This window comes from Hylobates moloch, unplaced genomic scaffold (assembly GCF_009828535.3).
Source record: "Hylobates moloch isolate HMO894 unplaced genomic scaffold, HMol_V3 SCAFFOLD_19, whole genome shotgun sequence".
Classification (NCBI taxonomy): Eukaryota; Metazoa; Chordata; class Mammalia; order Primates; family Hylobatidae; genus Hylobates; species Hylobates moloch.
Genome location: NW_026652294.1, coordinates 30,842,511 through 30,858,828, shown reverse-complemented (window position 1 = coordinate 30,858,828; position 16,318 = coordinate 30,842,511). Strand labels below are relative to the sequence as shown.

Genomic DNA, 16,318 nt, shown 5'->3' with positions numbered 1-16,318 from the left:
GAGCAGATGTATCCCTCACTGCTCGCGGCCTTCTCCGCCCAAAGCAGGGGCAACACAGTGGCGCGTACACTTGCAGGGATGGTGGTCCTGCCCAAATACCACCTCCCAATGTGGGGGCTGTCGCAGGTTCGGGGCTGGGCTGTCCTGGGAGGCTGTGAGGGATTCCTTCCCACAGCTCATCCTCCTGAGGGAGTCGCTGTAGCTGTCTGTCACTGGGAGCTTGCTGGTATCCTAGGCGGCCTTGGCTGTGACTAACATGGTGGACGTCATGGGTGACCCACCCTATTTAGATCACAATAGTTTGGGGCTGGCCTGTGATGCACAGACAAGGCTGCTTCAGGGGCGCGGGGGGCTGGCTGTGCCCGGTTTGCTCCAAGTCCTCATCACAGTTGAGCGGTCCTGTTGCCATCTTGGGGTCAGGAGTGCTCGGCGCTCACCACGGAGGAGGCGTGGCAGCCAGTGAGAGCCAGGAGGTGCCCCCGCCTGAGGTCGCCTTCGGTCCTTCCCTGGGAGGGGCTCTCGCCCAGGCACCCCCGGCCACAGCTCCACAGTGGTGGGGCCCTCCCTCCCCAGCCTCACTTCTGCCTTCAAGCTGCCCCCAGCAGGTGTGAATGGAACCCCGATGCCCTGTGTCTTCAGGGGCTTCCCCACCCCAGCCCAGGCCACCCCAGCCCAGGCCGGCTGCGAGAGTCATGGCTGGCATCCTTGGAGCCCCGCTGGCCCTCACTCCTGTGCCACAGCCACCTTGTCGGGACGTCGCGGGGTCCACACTGGGTCTTCATGGCCCTGAGTCTGCCCACGCAGGACGGCTCCAACAGGCCCTGGGGCAGCTGCTGGTACTGGCATGGCTTCCCCCCAATTCATCCGGGCAGCAGGAGTGCACCCCCGAGCTCTAAAAGCCACTCAAACAGCTCTCCCCACCCTCTCCTTATTCCCTGTGGTTATGATGACTTCTTGAGTCTAGCCCGTGACTGCAAAGGGTCTTGAGTCAGAATGACGTTGAGCTCGCAGGATGTGGCACTGGCAGCTGGCAGGGACGCAGGAGGCCTGCACGGGCCGGACGCTTTCCTACCAGGGGTTGGTCCCAGGCACCACCAACCACAGGCGGAAGCTGGGCATGGCTGCGTCTCCCCACCCCAACCTGTGCCTCCCACCATTTCCACCCAGGCGGGGTGCTGCTTGGGGCCTGTGGCCAGCTCCGACCCACACACCGGGGTCCCCGCTGTCTTAACACAGCCCTTGTCTGGAGCAGCCTCACAGGGCTGTGTTTCCAGGTGTCCATACTGTTGGCAGAACTTCCTGGGCCGACCCGCAGTCCCTTCCCGCCAGGTCAGCCCCAGACCATCCTAGAGCCGAGCGCCTGCTTGGTGGGTGAGGCGGGGCCCAGGCCTCCAAGTCTCATGCACTTTCTGGATCTTGCTTTGTAGTGGCGATGCTTTCATCTCCAATTCAAGAAATTACTTTTCGCAGTGCCAGGCTCTGCTGAATAGAATCACGTCCATGAACCCTCAGACGGACATCGACGGCCTCCGGAACATCTGGATTATGAAGCCCGCGGCCAAGTCCCGGGGCCGAGGTGAGTCCCCTGGTGCCGGTGCTCCCTGCACTGCGTTCATAGCCACCAACGGCCGCACTTGATGCCAGGGGCCGTGAGTGAGGGACAGTTTCAGGCCCACAGCACCACAGGGAAGGAAGGGAGGGAGCAGAACGCCGAGGCAGGCGTGGGGGTCAGGACTCAGTTGCTGGAGCAGACCTGGAGGCGTCTTCACAGCGTGTGTTCCAATCACAGGGCACCTGGAGGCGTCTTCACAGCGTGTGTTCCAATCACAGGGCACCTGGAATCAGGATTTCCTCCTTTGTATTCACAAACTGGTCTATGCTTTCCTTTTTAGTTTTTTATTTTTATTTACTTATTTATTTCTGAAACAGAGTTTCGCTCTTGTTGCCCAGGCTGAAGTGCAGTGGCGCAATCTCACCTCACTGCAACCTCCACCTTCCAGGTTTAAGCGATTCCCCTGCCTCAGTCTCCCGAGTAGCTGGGACTACAGGCGCCCACCACACCCGGCTAATTTTTTTTGTATTTTTAGTAGAGATGGAGTTTCACCATGTTGGCCAGGCTGGTCTTGAACTCCCGACCTCAAGGGATTCACCTGCCTCGGCCTCCCAAAGTGCTGGGATTACAGGCATAAGGCACCACGCCCATCCTCCTGGCTCCCTTTTAAAAGTGTCTCTGTCCTTGCCCCTTCACTGATCTCTGTGTCCCCTCTGGAGTCCCAGAGGCTGGTTCTGTTCGGGGAGAGCCTGGGGGAGACCAGCACTGGTTTTAGCCTCATCCATGAGTGCTAAGCCTTCCCTGCTCCCCCGTCACCCCCACCAGCCATGCTGCCTGCTGGCCCTGGACAAAGCCAGTGCAGGTCTCAGGGCCAAGCTGCGACCCTGCCCCAGGGCTCAGGAGCTCGGGTCCCGCTGCACAGTGGCTGTGCATGCTGGGTTGAGCGGTGGCCTCTTGCAGACATAGTGTGCATGGACCGTGTGGAGGAGATCCTGGAACTGGCAGCTGCAGACCACCCTCTTTCCAGGGACAATAAGTGGGTGGTCCAGAAGTACATCGAGACGCCACTGCTCATCTATGACACCAAGTTCGACATCAGACAGTGGTTCCTCGTCACGGACTGGAACCCCCTGACCATCTGGTTCTACAAGGAGAGTTACTTGCGGTTCTCATCACAGCGCTTCTCCCTGGACAAGCTGGACAGGTCAGTGTGGTGGGCAACCTGGACGCCTCAGGCCAGGTAATGGGCTGCTGCCTGCATGCCTGGAGCAGCTGCAGTGAGAAGCAGCATGGGCAGGGCCCCCTCACTGCCACCTGCCACCACGAGAGGCACAGATGGGGAAACTGAGGCTTGGGAGGCTGATGACCTCCCCCAGGGACAGGCCCAGGCCCACCGGCCTTCAAAGCCAGCGCCCTACACCCCATGCTCTGTGTATCATCTCTGGAAAATCTTAAAAGGCACCATTTTGCCTGTGCCCAGGGGGATTGGAATGGTGTGGGCAGCACCTGGGCCCCGGTGCAGGGGAGGCGGCATGTGGGGCGCCTGGTGGAGGCTCAGACATCCGCTAGTGTGCTGCCCGGGGTGGATGGACCCCCTGCCTCATCCGGCTCCCCTCATGGGCAGGATGGCGAGAGCCTGTGGAGTCCTCAGGAGTGTGCCATCCACACGGCGACGACTGCCACCCTCTGTCTGCACCAAGGCTTTCTCTGACTATTGTGTGGCCCTTGCTTGGTGTGAGGTGCTAGGGGATCTGACGGCTGGGCAGGAAGGGGGTCTGCTTTTCAAGAGAGTGAGAATCCAGGGAGGCCTGAGAGTCATGTAACAGAGAACCTTGCAGGGGAGTGAACTCTGGCCCAGGCGAGGGGCTGCGGTCATGCCTGGTGGATCATGCTTGAAGTCACACCCAGAAGAGGCCTGGGAGGAGCCAGCCAGGGGCTTTGACCCTCACCTGCTCACTGCCTCTGGTCAAGTGGGCCTGGAGGGAGTCCAGGAACTCACCTGTGCAAAAGCAGCTCCCAGGCAGGGCAGTGAGAAGCCAGGGCCCCCTTCCAGCGCCCATTTCTGGGCCTCCAGCCGTGAGCTGTGCACCTGGCCAATCCCGTGGCCTGTCTGAGCCCTGTTTCTCCATCTGGGACAGTAACACTCATCCCAGCTGGGCCCCTCCAGCAGAGGGTTGGAGTACTCAGGGGCAGGGTTCTCTAGAGCCAGCTGGGTGGGCTCAGCACGGCTGGGAGGACTGGCCTTGGGTGCCCTCCTGGGCCAACGGAGGCTGAGCACCTGCCCCTCGTCCCCCCCACAGCGCCATCCACCTGTGCAACAACGCCGTCCAGAAGCACCTGAAGAATGATGTGGGCCGCAGCCCCCTGCTGCCCGCACACAACATGTGGACCAGCGCCAGGTTCCAGGAGTACCTGCAGCACCAGGGCCGCGGCGCCATGTGGGGCAGCGTCATCTACCCGTCCATGAAGAAGGCCATCGCCCACGCCATGAAGGTGGCCCAGGACCACGTGGAGCCTCGCAAGAACAGCTTTGAGCTCTACGGGGCTGACTTCATCCTCGGGAGGGACTTCAGGCCCTGGCTGATTGAGATCAATTCCAGCCCCACCATGCACCCGTCCACACCCGTCACGGCCCAGCTGTGTGCACAGGTGCAGGAGGACACCATCAAGGTGGCCGTGGATCGCAGCTGTGACATTGGCAACTTTGAGCTCCTGTGGAGGCAGGTGAGCCACGCCCGCCTCTGGGGGGTTTGGTGGCCGCCCACCATGTGGACGCTTTGCCACCTGGTCACTGGGCGAGGGTGGAGCTGCAGGGCGCCAGTGCCGCGGGGTCCATGGAGGACGCCGATCCTGCTCTGTGACCATTCTCGGTCCCGCTGAGGGCCCAGGCCTGCCCTGCTCTCCCATGGGGCTCAGTGCCTCGTTGGCACCGAGGAAGGGGCTACTCCAGGTGTCTGGGCGGGTGGGGTGGCCCCGTTCGCTCAGGCTCAGTGCCTCTGTCCGGCTTTCCTCCCTCTTGTTCCCAGCCTCACCCAGTCCTGACTGTGGTTAGAGGTGGGGGCTCCATGCCCGCAGCCTCCAGGCTACCTATGCTGCTCCTTTGCTTTGGCCTGCAGTGCCTCCTCCACTCTGAGGATCTTTCGGGGGCCTCTCTCTTGCGGCCTCTCTGTGGCTAAACTCGGGAAAAGAGCAGCTGAGTCCCTGGGTGTGGGGCCCCCCAGGCTGACCCCCAAGCCTCAGGAAGCCTTGGTTCCCCGCAGGTTCTCCAGAGCCTGGGAGCCTCCTGGGGGTCTGCGTGGGAACCCAGGTGTTCACTCCTGAGTCAGGTGGGGGTCTGTGCCCCCACCAGTCCCGCCTGCACAGACCCCTCCTGCAGGGGACACCCTATCCCGGCCACAGCCCAGCACCCCAACCTGTTCCTTCCCCACAGCCTGTGGTTGAGCTGCCCCCATTCAGCGGGTCCGACCTCTGCGTGGCGGGCGTCAGTGTGAGGAGAGCCAGGAGGCAGGTGCTGCCCATCTGCAACCTCAAGGCCTCGGCCTCGCTGTTGGACGCGCAGCTGCTGAAGGCACGGGGCCCCTCGCCCATGCCAGACCCTGCCCAGGGACCCCCACCACCAGCTCTCCAGCGGGACTTGGGACTGAAGGAAGAGAAGGGGCTCCCCCTGGCCTTGCTGGCACCCTTAAGGGGGCCGGCCGAGAGCGTTGGAGCCTTGCAGCGCCCCCGCACCAAAGCTGCTGGGAAGATGGAGCTCCAGGCCTGCCCCTGCCGCCACGTGGACAGTCAGGCTCCAAACACCGGTGTCCCCGTGGCCCAGCCCGCCAAACGCTGGGCTCCAAACCAGCTAAATGCGCACCCGCTGGCGCCCGTGCTGCAGAGCTTGAAGACAGCAGAGGGCGCGCTGCGTTCGCCGCCCGGAGGAAAAGGTAACCTGCGCCGCTGGCGGTGCGCTGTGGGGTTGGGGACCGCCTGCTCCATCCCCAACCCTCGCCAGCAGCCGCTGCATCCTCCAGAGCAGGGCACAGGGCAGGCTTCGGTGCTGGGGCCCGGGGTGTCCCCTGACGGAGGTGCCGGCGGGAGCCGGGGAGCGGGGTTGGGGCACCTGTCCCAGCCTGGCACGGGGGTCTCGGGGTGGGGGGAGTGGGAGTGCCGGCCAGGTGGGTAGTGGGGTCCCCTCTGTAGAACCTGGCGGGTGATGCCTTTGTCCCCATACCTCTGGGGGTGTGGTGCGGGTCGGGAGGATTTGAGTTAGGACCTTGAACAGCGCCATGAACAGCACCAGACTCCCTGGCTGAGCGAGGTGGCGAAAGTGACCGCTGGGCTTTCGTGTGTGGTTTTCTGAAGGCTCTGAAGGCTGAGGTGACAGGCCTGAGCCGCCACGCCCGGCCCGCATCGGGCTCTTCTGAGCCTCGGCTAAACGTTCAGGCTTCAGGGGCTGCCACAGGCTGCTCTCGGCCTCGGAGTTGCAGAGAAGGACGTGGGGCAGGGACGTGGCTGACCAGCAGGGCAGCATCACCCGTTCCTCCCGCATGGGGGTCTTTACGACGGCGCGATGAGGGTCTTTACGAGTGTGTGTGGGGGTCTTTACGACGGCGCGATGGGGGTCTTTACGAGGGCATGATGGAGGTCTTTATGACGGCGTGCAGGTGTTGCCGCCTCCCTGATTCCCACTGCGATTCAGGGGCTGGGATCCACTCACGGAGATGCCTCTTGCCCCACGGGAGGTGAAGTTCCTCCTGCAGCAATCCCATGCTATGGCCGGCAGGGCACATGCCCAGGTGTCGGGATCACTCAGACGGCCAGTGACGTGGCCTCCCAGACACCAGTGACTCCCCAGTCCCCTCGTGGTCTGCCTGCCACAGGGCAGTTTTGCCATAAGCAATGTTGCCGACCAAAGGAGTTTATGTTCCCCTTTACCAGGTCACCAGTGGGAGGCAACTGGCGGCTTAGCCCAGTGCCAAATTCTCATGCTGAAGAGGAAAGATCTCCTCTGCCTTTGATCCTCACATACCAGCCATGCCACTAGGGTTCTCCCTCCAGACCCTCCTGCCCAGTGCTGCGAATTCACTGGGCAGATTGCCTGCCTTCGGAGTCTCCGCAGATGACTGTAGATTGAACCTGGCATTTTGACACCACCTTACAGAGGCCTCTCTCCAGAACTGTGACATTTCCTCACCACCCACCAACTGCTTCCAAAGCCGACACCACGTGTCTGGGGCGCCTCTCACTTGTGGGTGCTGGCGTCCGTGCGTGAGTCAGGTTCCTGCCGCAGTTGCCACGCGTGGCAAACAACTACAACCCGTGCGTACGAGTGTTCCGCGGTCAGGCCCTCGAGGGAACGGCCAGGAGGAGCTGGGCTTGCTTCCAGACTCCTGGCTGGGCTCAGGCCAGCTCCATGTGCCCCTCGACCTTAGGCTAGTGGCTGCCTGGGGTGTGTTTGTTCCGTGACAGTCAGGCAATCGCACCGGTGCACTCGGCCTGTGCTGCAAAATGCCTGTGGCGACAGGGTCACCTGGCCCAGTCCGGCCAGCAGGACAGGAAGTGCGTGCTGGCCCTTGGAGCTTGTTGGCTTAAGAACAGCAAATTGCTGGGACTTTGACTGGGATCACCTTGAATCTGCAGATCTTGGGGAGAACAGACATCTTTTTTTTTTTTTTTGAGACGGAGTTTCATTCTTTTGCCCAGGCTGGAGTGCAATGGCTGGATCTTGGCTCACTGCAACCTCCATATCCTGGGTTCAAGCAATTCTCCTGCCTCAGCCTCCTGAGTAGCTGGGACCACAGGCGCATACCACCATGCCTGGTTAATATTTTGTATTTTAGTAGAGACAGGGTTTCACTATGTTGGCCAGGCTGGTTGCGAACTCCCGAGCTCAGGCGATCCACCCACCTCAGCCCCCTGAGTAGCTGGGACTACAGGCGTGCACCACCATGCCCAGCTAATTTTTTTTGTATTTTCAGTAGAGATGGGGTTTCATCATATTGGCCAGGCTAATCTTGAACCCCTGACCTCAGGTGATCCACCCACCTTGGCCTCCCTAAGTGCTGGGATTACAGGCGTGAGCCACCACACCCGGCCGACTTTTTTTTTTAATAAAGTTTTCCCAACCATGATCCAGATCTGGTTCATTTAACTGGGTTCTTTGACTTTCCTCAGTGGTTTTCAGGATAGAAGTTCTGGCAAGTCTGGCACGTCATTCATCAGAAGTTTTTCTAGCCATTTGGTGGTTTTTCTTGCCTAGTAAATAGTATCTCTTTCCACACAGTCTTGTGAAGGTATGACTTACCTACAGTGAGGACAGACCATAAGTAGACACAGCTTGACGGATTGTCACATGTGTGACACCCACACAGCCACACGGAGCACGACATGTGACAGCCTCAGCCCAGGCATTTCCTCCTGCCTTTTCTAGTCTCTTCTCCAAATGGTGATCATCACTATTTGACTTAAATCACCATCGATTACCTTTGGTGGTCCCTGCACGTCTTACAGGTGGAGCGGCACGGTCTGCGCTTCCATGTCTGACCCTCCGCTCTGAGGTGGCGGCTGTGCAGAGTGGCGGGTGTATTTCCGTGTCTGACCCTGCACTCTCAGGTGCAGCAGCTGTACAGTGTGACAGGTGTGCACCCTTTGTTGGTGATGAACACTACTACATTGCACTCGTGTGCCAGAGCCCGCCTGATCCCCTGCTGACAGACAGCTGCCTTGCTTCCAGTGTAGGACTGTGATCAATGAAGTTGCTCCGATCATCCTGTTCCGGCCGTTATGGGGACATGTGCCTTTGTCTCTCTTGGCTGTGCGTCCAAGAGTGGAACCACTATGTCATGAAGGATGCTTGGGTTTTGCTTTAGAAGAAACTTCCCATTTCCAATGTGGTTGTGGCGTTTTGCACTCCCACCCGCCATGTGAGGGTCCCGGTTGCCCCACATCCTGGCCAACGCTGGGTATTGTCAGGCTGTGTTTTTAGCCAGTCTGGTAGGTGTACGGGTATCTCATCGTGGTTTTAATTCGTGTTTCTCAGGTGACTAGCCATGCTGAGCACTTTGTTCATTAGCCATTCAGATATTTTGCTTTGCAAAATGCCTTACTAAGTCTTTTTCCTATTGTAAAATTAGGTTGCTTGTCTTTGGTTAGTTACTTGTAGCAGTTTTTATAGATTCTGTATATTTATTTAATGTATTTAGTTTTGAGACAAGGTCTCACTCTGTTGCCCAGGCTGGAGTGCAACCACACAATCTCAGCTCACTGCAACCTCCGCCTCTGGGGTTCTAAGCGATTCTCCTGCCTCAGCCTCCTGAGTAGCTGGGATTACAGGCATGCACCACCATGCCGAGCTAATTTTGTATTTTTAGTAGAGACGGGGTTTCACTGCCTTGGGCAGGCTGGTCTCGAACTCCCGACCTCAGGTGCTGGGATGACAGGCCTGAGCCCCCGCGCCTGGCCTCTTCTGTATATTTATTTGTCAGATATGCACAATGGGACTGTTTCCTCCCAGTCTGTGGTTTTTGCCTTTTTGCTTTCTTAGTGATGCCTTTTTTTTTTTTTTGGAGTTTTTGCTAATTTGTTTTGTTTTTTTTTATTTCTGTGGGTACTCAGTAGGTGTATATATTTGTGGGTTACATGAGATATGATGATGCAGGCCTGCGGTATGTAATAATCGCTCAGGGTAAACAGGGTGTCCAGCGCCTCAGGCATTTAGATGCTCTTCTGTGATTCCTTCTACAAGCTTTATGATTTTGACTTTCACATTTTGGTCAATGATGCGTCTTGAGAGAATTTTTGTGTATGGTGTTGTAAAAGCCAATGATACAAATGGGCTCATTCTTGTCCTACACAACTAAATCAGAATCAAGGGGCCAGGGGAAAAAACACTCAGAACATAACCTGGCACCTGCTCCACAAATTACACATTTTGTGAGCCCAGCTCCTAAAACAGCCCGTGTAATCCGAACACAGTTTTATCTGCGAGCTGCTGAAACAACCTGCTGGGGCTCTGAACGTCCTTTCACCCACACCATCATTCGCCAGTCGGAGCCCCACAAGTCTCCTGGTCCTTACTGGTCTTGCTGGTGAGCTTGCTTGTGAAACAACACAGAGCATTTATGTTTCTAAGAAAACTCCCAACCTTCTCTTTGTTCTTTGGATGTAGTGAGATCACCCCGTCTGTGTATATGCCCTGAATTGCAATTCTTGCTTCCTAAATAAAATGTTAAATTTAGATTTTCCTGTGGCTGTTCAGTTGTTCCAGCGCCATCATCAAAAAGACCATCCTTCCTCCCACTGAATTACTTTGGCATCTTTGTCAAAAACAGACTCTCTTGGAGGAATTCTGGATTACTTATACTGTTTCAACAATCTATTTACCTATCTTTATGTCAATACCGTACTGTCTCTGAAGTTTTCAAATACGACAGTGGGCCGGGCGCAGTGGCTCACACCTGTAACCCCAGCACTTTGGGAGGCTGAGGCAGGCGGATCATTTGAAGTCACGAGTTGGAAACTAGCCTGGCCAAGATGGCAAAACTACTAAAAAAAAAAAAAAAATAGCCAGGCATGGTGGCGGGCACCTGTAGTCCCAGCTATCGAAGAGGCTGAGGCAGGAGAGTTGCTTGAACCCAGGAAGTGGAGGTTGCAGTGAGACAAGATAGCACCGTTGTACTCCAGCCTGGGTGACAAAGAGAGACTCCACCTCAAAAACAAAACACAAAACAAAACCAAATATGATAGTATACATTTTCCGACTTTGTTTCTTCTTCAAAATTGCGTTGGCTACTCTATGTCATTTGAATGGTTTTGTTGTTGTTGTTGTCTGTTTAGAGACGGAGTCTCACACAGTTGCCCGGGCTGGAGTGCAGTGACGTGATCTCAGCTCATTGCAACCTCTGCCTCCTGAGTTCAAGTGATTCTCCTGCCCCAGCCTCCCAAGTAGCTGGGATTACAGGTGCCCACCACCATGCCTGGCTAATTTTTTGTATTTTTAGTAGAGATGGGGTTTCACTATGTTGGCCAGGCTGGTCTCGAACTCCGAGGTGATCTGCCCACCTCGGCCTCCCAAAGTGCTGGGACTACAGATGTGAGCCACTGCGCCTGGCCTGAATCTTCATGTTAAGTATTTATTTATTTATTTATTTATTTATTTATTTATTTATTTATTTATTTTGAGACCGAGTCTCGCTTTGTTGCCATGCTGGAGTGCAGCGGTGCGATCTTGGCTCACTGCAACCTCCGCCTCCCAGGTTCAAGTGATTCTCCTGCCTCAGCCTCCCGAGTAGCTGGAATGACAGGCGCGCACCACCACGCCTGGCTAATTTTTTTGTATTTTTAGTAGAGACGGGGTTTCACCATGTTGGCCAGGATGGTCTCGATCTCCTGACCCTGTGATCCACCCGCCTTGGCCTCCCAAAGTGCTGGGATTGCACACGTCAGCCACCGTGCCTGGCCTCATGTTAAGTTTTAAAAAGACCTGCTGGGATGTTTGTTGAGATTGCATCAAATCTATAGATCATTTTGGGGAGAATTGATATCCTACAATATTGAGGCTTCTGATCCGTGCACATGATGTATCTCGATGTTTATTTAGGTCTTTTTCAGTTTCTCCAAGCAATATTATTGCATGGTTTTCATTACATTTATTCCTAGGTATTTGATGGATTTTTGATACTTTTATAAGTATATTTTACAAATAAATTTTGATACTTTTATCACTAGTATTTGAAATTTTATTTTCCAATTGTTTGTTGCTAAAATGTGGGACATGCCCTGGTTTTGTACATGGACACTGTATCCTCACGTGTTGGTAAATTCACCTCTTGGTTCTGGTTTGTTGCTAAAATGTGGGACATGCCCTGATTTTGTACGTGGACACTGTGTCCCAACTTGGTAAATTCACCTCTTGGTTCTGGCAACTTGTAGATGCCTTTGGGTTTTCGACAAAGTCACATCACCTGCAAATCAATTCCATTTCACTTCTTCCCTTATGATCTTTATGCCTTTTGTGTCTTATTCTTGCTGCTCCACACCTACATGGACCTGCAGTGCTAAGAGCGGGCAGGAGTCTCAACTGTGACAGAGGATGCTGGGTTTTCATCAACGCACATCGTCAGATGGAGGAGTGCATGTCAGATGGAGGAGTACACGTCAGATGGAGGAGTACACATTGTCAGATGGAGGAGTACACATTGTCAAGGAGTACACATTGTCAGATGGAGGAGTACACGTCAGATGGAGGAGTACACATTGTCAGATGGAGGAGTGCACGTCATCAGATGGAGGAGTACACGTCAGATGGAGGAGTGCACATCGTCAGATGGAGGAGTACACATTGTCAGATGGAGGAGTGTGCATCAGATGGAGGAGTACACATTGTCAAATGGAGGAGTACACATTGTCAGATGGAGGAGTGCACGTCAGATGGAGGAGTACATGTCAGATGGAGGAGTACACATTGTCAGATAGAGGAGTGCACGTCAGAGGGAGGAGTACATGTCAGATGGAAGAGTGCACGTCAGATGGAGGAGTGCATGTTGTCAGATGGAGGAGTACATGTCATCAGATGGAGAAGTACCCGTCAGATGGAGGAGTACACGTCAGAGGGAGGAGTACACGTCAGATGGAGGAGTGCACGTCGTCAGATGGAAGAGTGCATGTTGTCAAATGGAGGAGTGCACGTCAGATGGAGGAGTACATGTCAGATGGAGGAGTGCACATCAGATGGAGGAGTACATGTCAGATGGAGGAGTGCATGTCAGATGGAGGAGTGCACATCAGATGGAGGAGTACACGTCGTCAGATGGAGGAGTACACGTCAGATGGAGGAGTACACATCACATGGAGGAGTGCACGTCGTCAAATGGAGGAGTGCACATCAGATGGAGGAGTGCACGTCAGATGGAGGAGTGCACGTCGTCAGATGGAGTGCACGTCGTCAGATGGAGGAGTACACATTGTCAGATGGAGGAATGCACATCAGACGGAGGAGTGCACGTCAGATGGAGGAGTGCACATCGTCAGATGGAGGAGTAAACATTGTCAGATGGAGGAGTACACACTGTCAGATGGAGGAGTGCACATTGTCAGATGGAGGAGTGCACGTTGTCAGATGGAGGAGTACACATTGTCAGATGGAGGAATGCACATCAGACGGAGGAGTGCATGTCAGATGGAGGAGTGCATGTCAGATGGAGGATTGTGAGTCATTAGATGATTGTCAGTTGCTTTAGGTCATCAATTTTTGTAAATGTTTCTTGGTGCAAATAATGTGCAATTCTGAAATTGTTCAGTATCATGAGTTGGGCCAGATTTGTTTATTGTGTTGTTGAGATATTTCATTTTCTTAGTCTGCTTATCAGTTACTAAGCAAAGTATGATAAGATGCATGTAATTCTATCAGTTCTTGCTTTAGAGTTTTCAGATTGTTACTAATTTTATTTTGGTGAGGATTTTCCTGATATGTTTTTTCTTTCATCATTATATAAGCTTATGTTTTACATATTTCTCTGCATAAAATTCCTGACTGCCAATGTCTTTTAACCAGTGCATGTAACATTTACGTTTAATGTAATCATGTACATGGATTCTGTGGTGATTGATTCTGCATAAGAAATCACTGCAAGGCAGGGCACGGTGGCTCACACTTGTAATCCCAGCACTTTGGGAGGCTGAGGCGGGTGGATCACCTAAGGTCAAGAGTTCCAGACCAGCCCAGCCAACCTGGTGAGACCCCATCTTTACTAAAAATACAAAAAATTAGCTGGGCCGGGCGCGGTGGCTCACGCTTGTAATCCCAGCACTTTGGGAGGCTGAGGCAGGCGGATCACGAGGTCAGGAGATCGAGACCACGGTGAAACCCCGTCTCTACTAAAAATACAAAAAATTAGCCGGGCGTGGTGGCGGGCGCCTGTAGTCCCAGCTACTCGGAGAGGCTGAGGCAGGAGAATGGCGTGAACCCGGGAGGCGGAGCCTGCAGTGAGTCGAGATTGCGCCACTGCACTCCAGGCTGGGCGACAGAGCGAGACTCCATCTCAAAAAAAAAAAAGAAAGCACTGCAAAGCAGAGCTGCTGACAAAGCAAACATTTATCCTCCACGTTTTCTGTGGCTCAGGAATCCGAGAAGGGCTCATCGGCATGGTGCGGCTTCAGGGATGCTTCTGAAGCTCAGTCCCGGTGTCAACTGAGGCATCCTCATCTGAAGGTTTGCCTGGAGCTGGGGACCCACCTCCCTGATGGTGCACCCCCCATCAGTCCCTCCCACGTGGACCTTGCACAGGGCTGCTTGAGTGTCCTCTCAACATGGCAGCTGGCTTCCTCCAGTGAGTGATTCAAGAGAGACCACTAGAGTCATGAGGTCTTTACGACCTCACCCAAGACATTACATACCCCTGCTGCTCCTATATTCTACGGGCCACGCACCTCAATCCTGATCCAGACAGGAGGGGAGCACACATGCATGAGTGCCTGGGGGTGAGGATCGCTGGGGGCTGCCTTGGAGCCTGATGACCACAGTATCTACCATCTGATTTCATTTAACTTTTGTTGATCTCATCTATTCTATGTTTCTTTTTCTCTCTGTTCTTGCCTTAGTTTTCACTGATGCTTCTTCTCTCATTTTGGTTTTTCCTTCTTCTGGTTTGGAGGTTACAGACTCTGTTTCTGGTGTTTTACACACTGCCTACAAATTACTCATTGCACGTTAAACTTACCAAAATCTAAAGTGAAGGAAGTCACACTTATACCCACCTGGCAATATATCGACTTTGAAGCCTGGAAAATGTGAAGTCCCCTGCTCCCTTCCGACTTCCTGCTATTACTGTCAGCCTGTTTAATAATGTTTTTAACAGTCTCCTGGGCGTTATTATCATCATCGCTTGCACAGCCAGTGGTTTTTAGATTTACTACATACATTCCTCTTTGCCCTTCACTCTTCCTGAGTCTCAGACTTCCAACCATGTTCATTCTGAACCCTTTTCATTCTGCTCAAGACAGTGTGCCTTAGGGAGGTGCCAGTGGTGGGACGTTCGGATGAGCTTTTGGTCTGTCAATGTCTTTTCCACACAGGTTCATGACAGCGTCAGATCCTCTGCGGCAGGAGTCCAGGTTGCAGCCACTCTCCCGCCGAACATTGAATACATCTTTCCACTATCTTGTCTTTGCTGTGGCTCTCAGAAAATCAGCAGAGTCAGCCATCACTCTCCAAGGGGAGCTGTCCGTTCTATCTGCCAGCTTTTAAGACTGTTTTAATACGATATCTGAGTATTCAATTTGATTTTTACTTATTCAACCTGGAATTTGAATGTCTTTGATGTGTGCGCTGGTGTCATTATTCAATTACGGGACTCTCTCAGCCATTATGTCTTTAAATATTACCTCCACCCCGTTCTGTCTCTTTCCCTTTGGAACACAAACTAAATGTTTGCTAAGCCTTCTCTCTCTCCTGGTATCTTTTAATCTCTCCCACTTCTTTGTTTGATTTATTTAGCTGCCTGTGCTGCATTCTAAAAATGTCTCCTCGCCTGTCTTCCAGCTCATTTCGGAATGCTATCAACCCATTGAAGTTTTAATTTCTTAAAGTTTTCATTTTTAGAAGTTCTACTTTTTCGTAAAATTATTTGATCTTTTTTCCTTTTTTTTTCGGAGACAGGATCTCACTCTGTCACCCAGGCTGGAGTGCAGTGGTGCAGTCACAGCCTCCAACTGCAGCCTCCAACTCTCAGGCTCAAGTGATCCTCCCACTTCGGCCTCCTGAGTAGCTGGGACCACAGGTGTGCACCACGCCCAGCTGCTTTTGATTCACCCTTGCACCCAGCTGTTTGGGGCTGCCGTATTGTTGGGGGCGTGGGGTGTCTTCTGTCCCCACACTCCAGGGCCTTGGGACCCAGAGCTCCAGGTGACCCTGGTGGCGAAGTCTCAGAGTGAGGAGGTTTGGGGCCAGGCATCTTTCAGAGCACCTCTCCTTGAGCTCACTCACCTTCCCTGGCCTGGACCTGGTCCTCCTTTACTGTCTTGCCTGCTGCTTTTGCTTGTTTTCGTGATGGTTTTCTTGTCTTATGCCCCTATTCGGTGGTTTTCCCTGGAAGGGCTGGTCTGGGTCCCAGACTGCCAGGTACTGAGTGCACCCCATGGGATTCAGTGGCTCCCTGGAGCCTGCTGATGCTCCACAGTGAGTCTCACCCCAGCCCCGGCCTCCATACAGGGTTGGGACCCAGGCCTTGGGCCTCCCCTCCCTCAGCGGGGTCCAGGCCCCACACCAGCTGCTCGGTTAACTCATGCATGCTCCATTAATCACGCACAGACACACGGAGAGCCGCAGACACCACATCCCCTCCTCCTTGGCTTAGGGTGGGCCCAGCCTCTGCCCCGACTCACTGGACACATACTTTCTGGGCACCTCGGTGGGTCCCATCAGGCCCTGGGTGCCTGGGGGACAAAGCCCTGCCCCGCAGTGCTGCCTGGTCTGCTGCGCCGGGCCACCCTGGCAGACTTGACCTCCCAGTCCTGTGCCCAGCCTCCCTGCATCTCTCCGCTGGGATGAGAGCCCCGGGGAGTGGGAGCTGTTCCCACCTCGTTCTTCCTGCTGCTCATGCCCTGCTTGTGCCACGCGGGCCCTGGCCTGTCCCATGGGCCAAGCTGGCCCAGCCCTTCCGAGGTTCCCAGAAGCCAAGGACTGCTTTGCATAGACACTGGAGGCTCTCCCCACCCAGACCCCCAGGAAGAGTGACTCAGCCTGGGGCTGGGAGTTTGCCGTTGGCAGTGGGTGCCCCAGCAGGGTGG

General features: G+C 54.5%; 1 protein-coding gene across 2 annotated transcripts in view; it reads left to right on the top strand.

Annotated features, from left to right (window-relative positions):
• TTLL8 (tubulin tyrosine ligase like 8) overlaps positions 1-14,878 on the top strand; it is a 32,755-nt gene extending 17,877 nt beyond the window's left edge. Inside the window, exons 10-14 of one of the 2 annotated variants that reach the window (XM_032138928.2) lie at positions 1,428-1,576; positions 2,513-2,756; positions 3,853-4,276; positions 4,983-5,478; positions 14,606-14,878. In XM_032138928.2, the coding sequence (XP_031994819.1) occupies positions 1,428-1,576; positions 2,513-2,756; positions 3,853-4,276; positions 4,983-5,478; positions 14,606-14,613 (1,321 nt within the window). In that variant the 3' untranslated portion in view covers positions 14,614-14,878. Of the gene's footprint in view, positions 1-1,427; positions 1,577-2,512; positions 2,757-3,852; positions 4,277-4,982; positions 5,479-6,472; positions 6,884-14,605 lie in introns of those variants that run through there. The other variant, XM_058431630.1, reaches the window with a different exon arrangement.
• Positions 14,879-16,318: the final 1,440 nt, after the last annotated feature.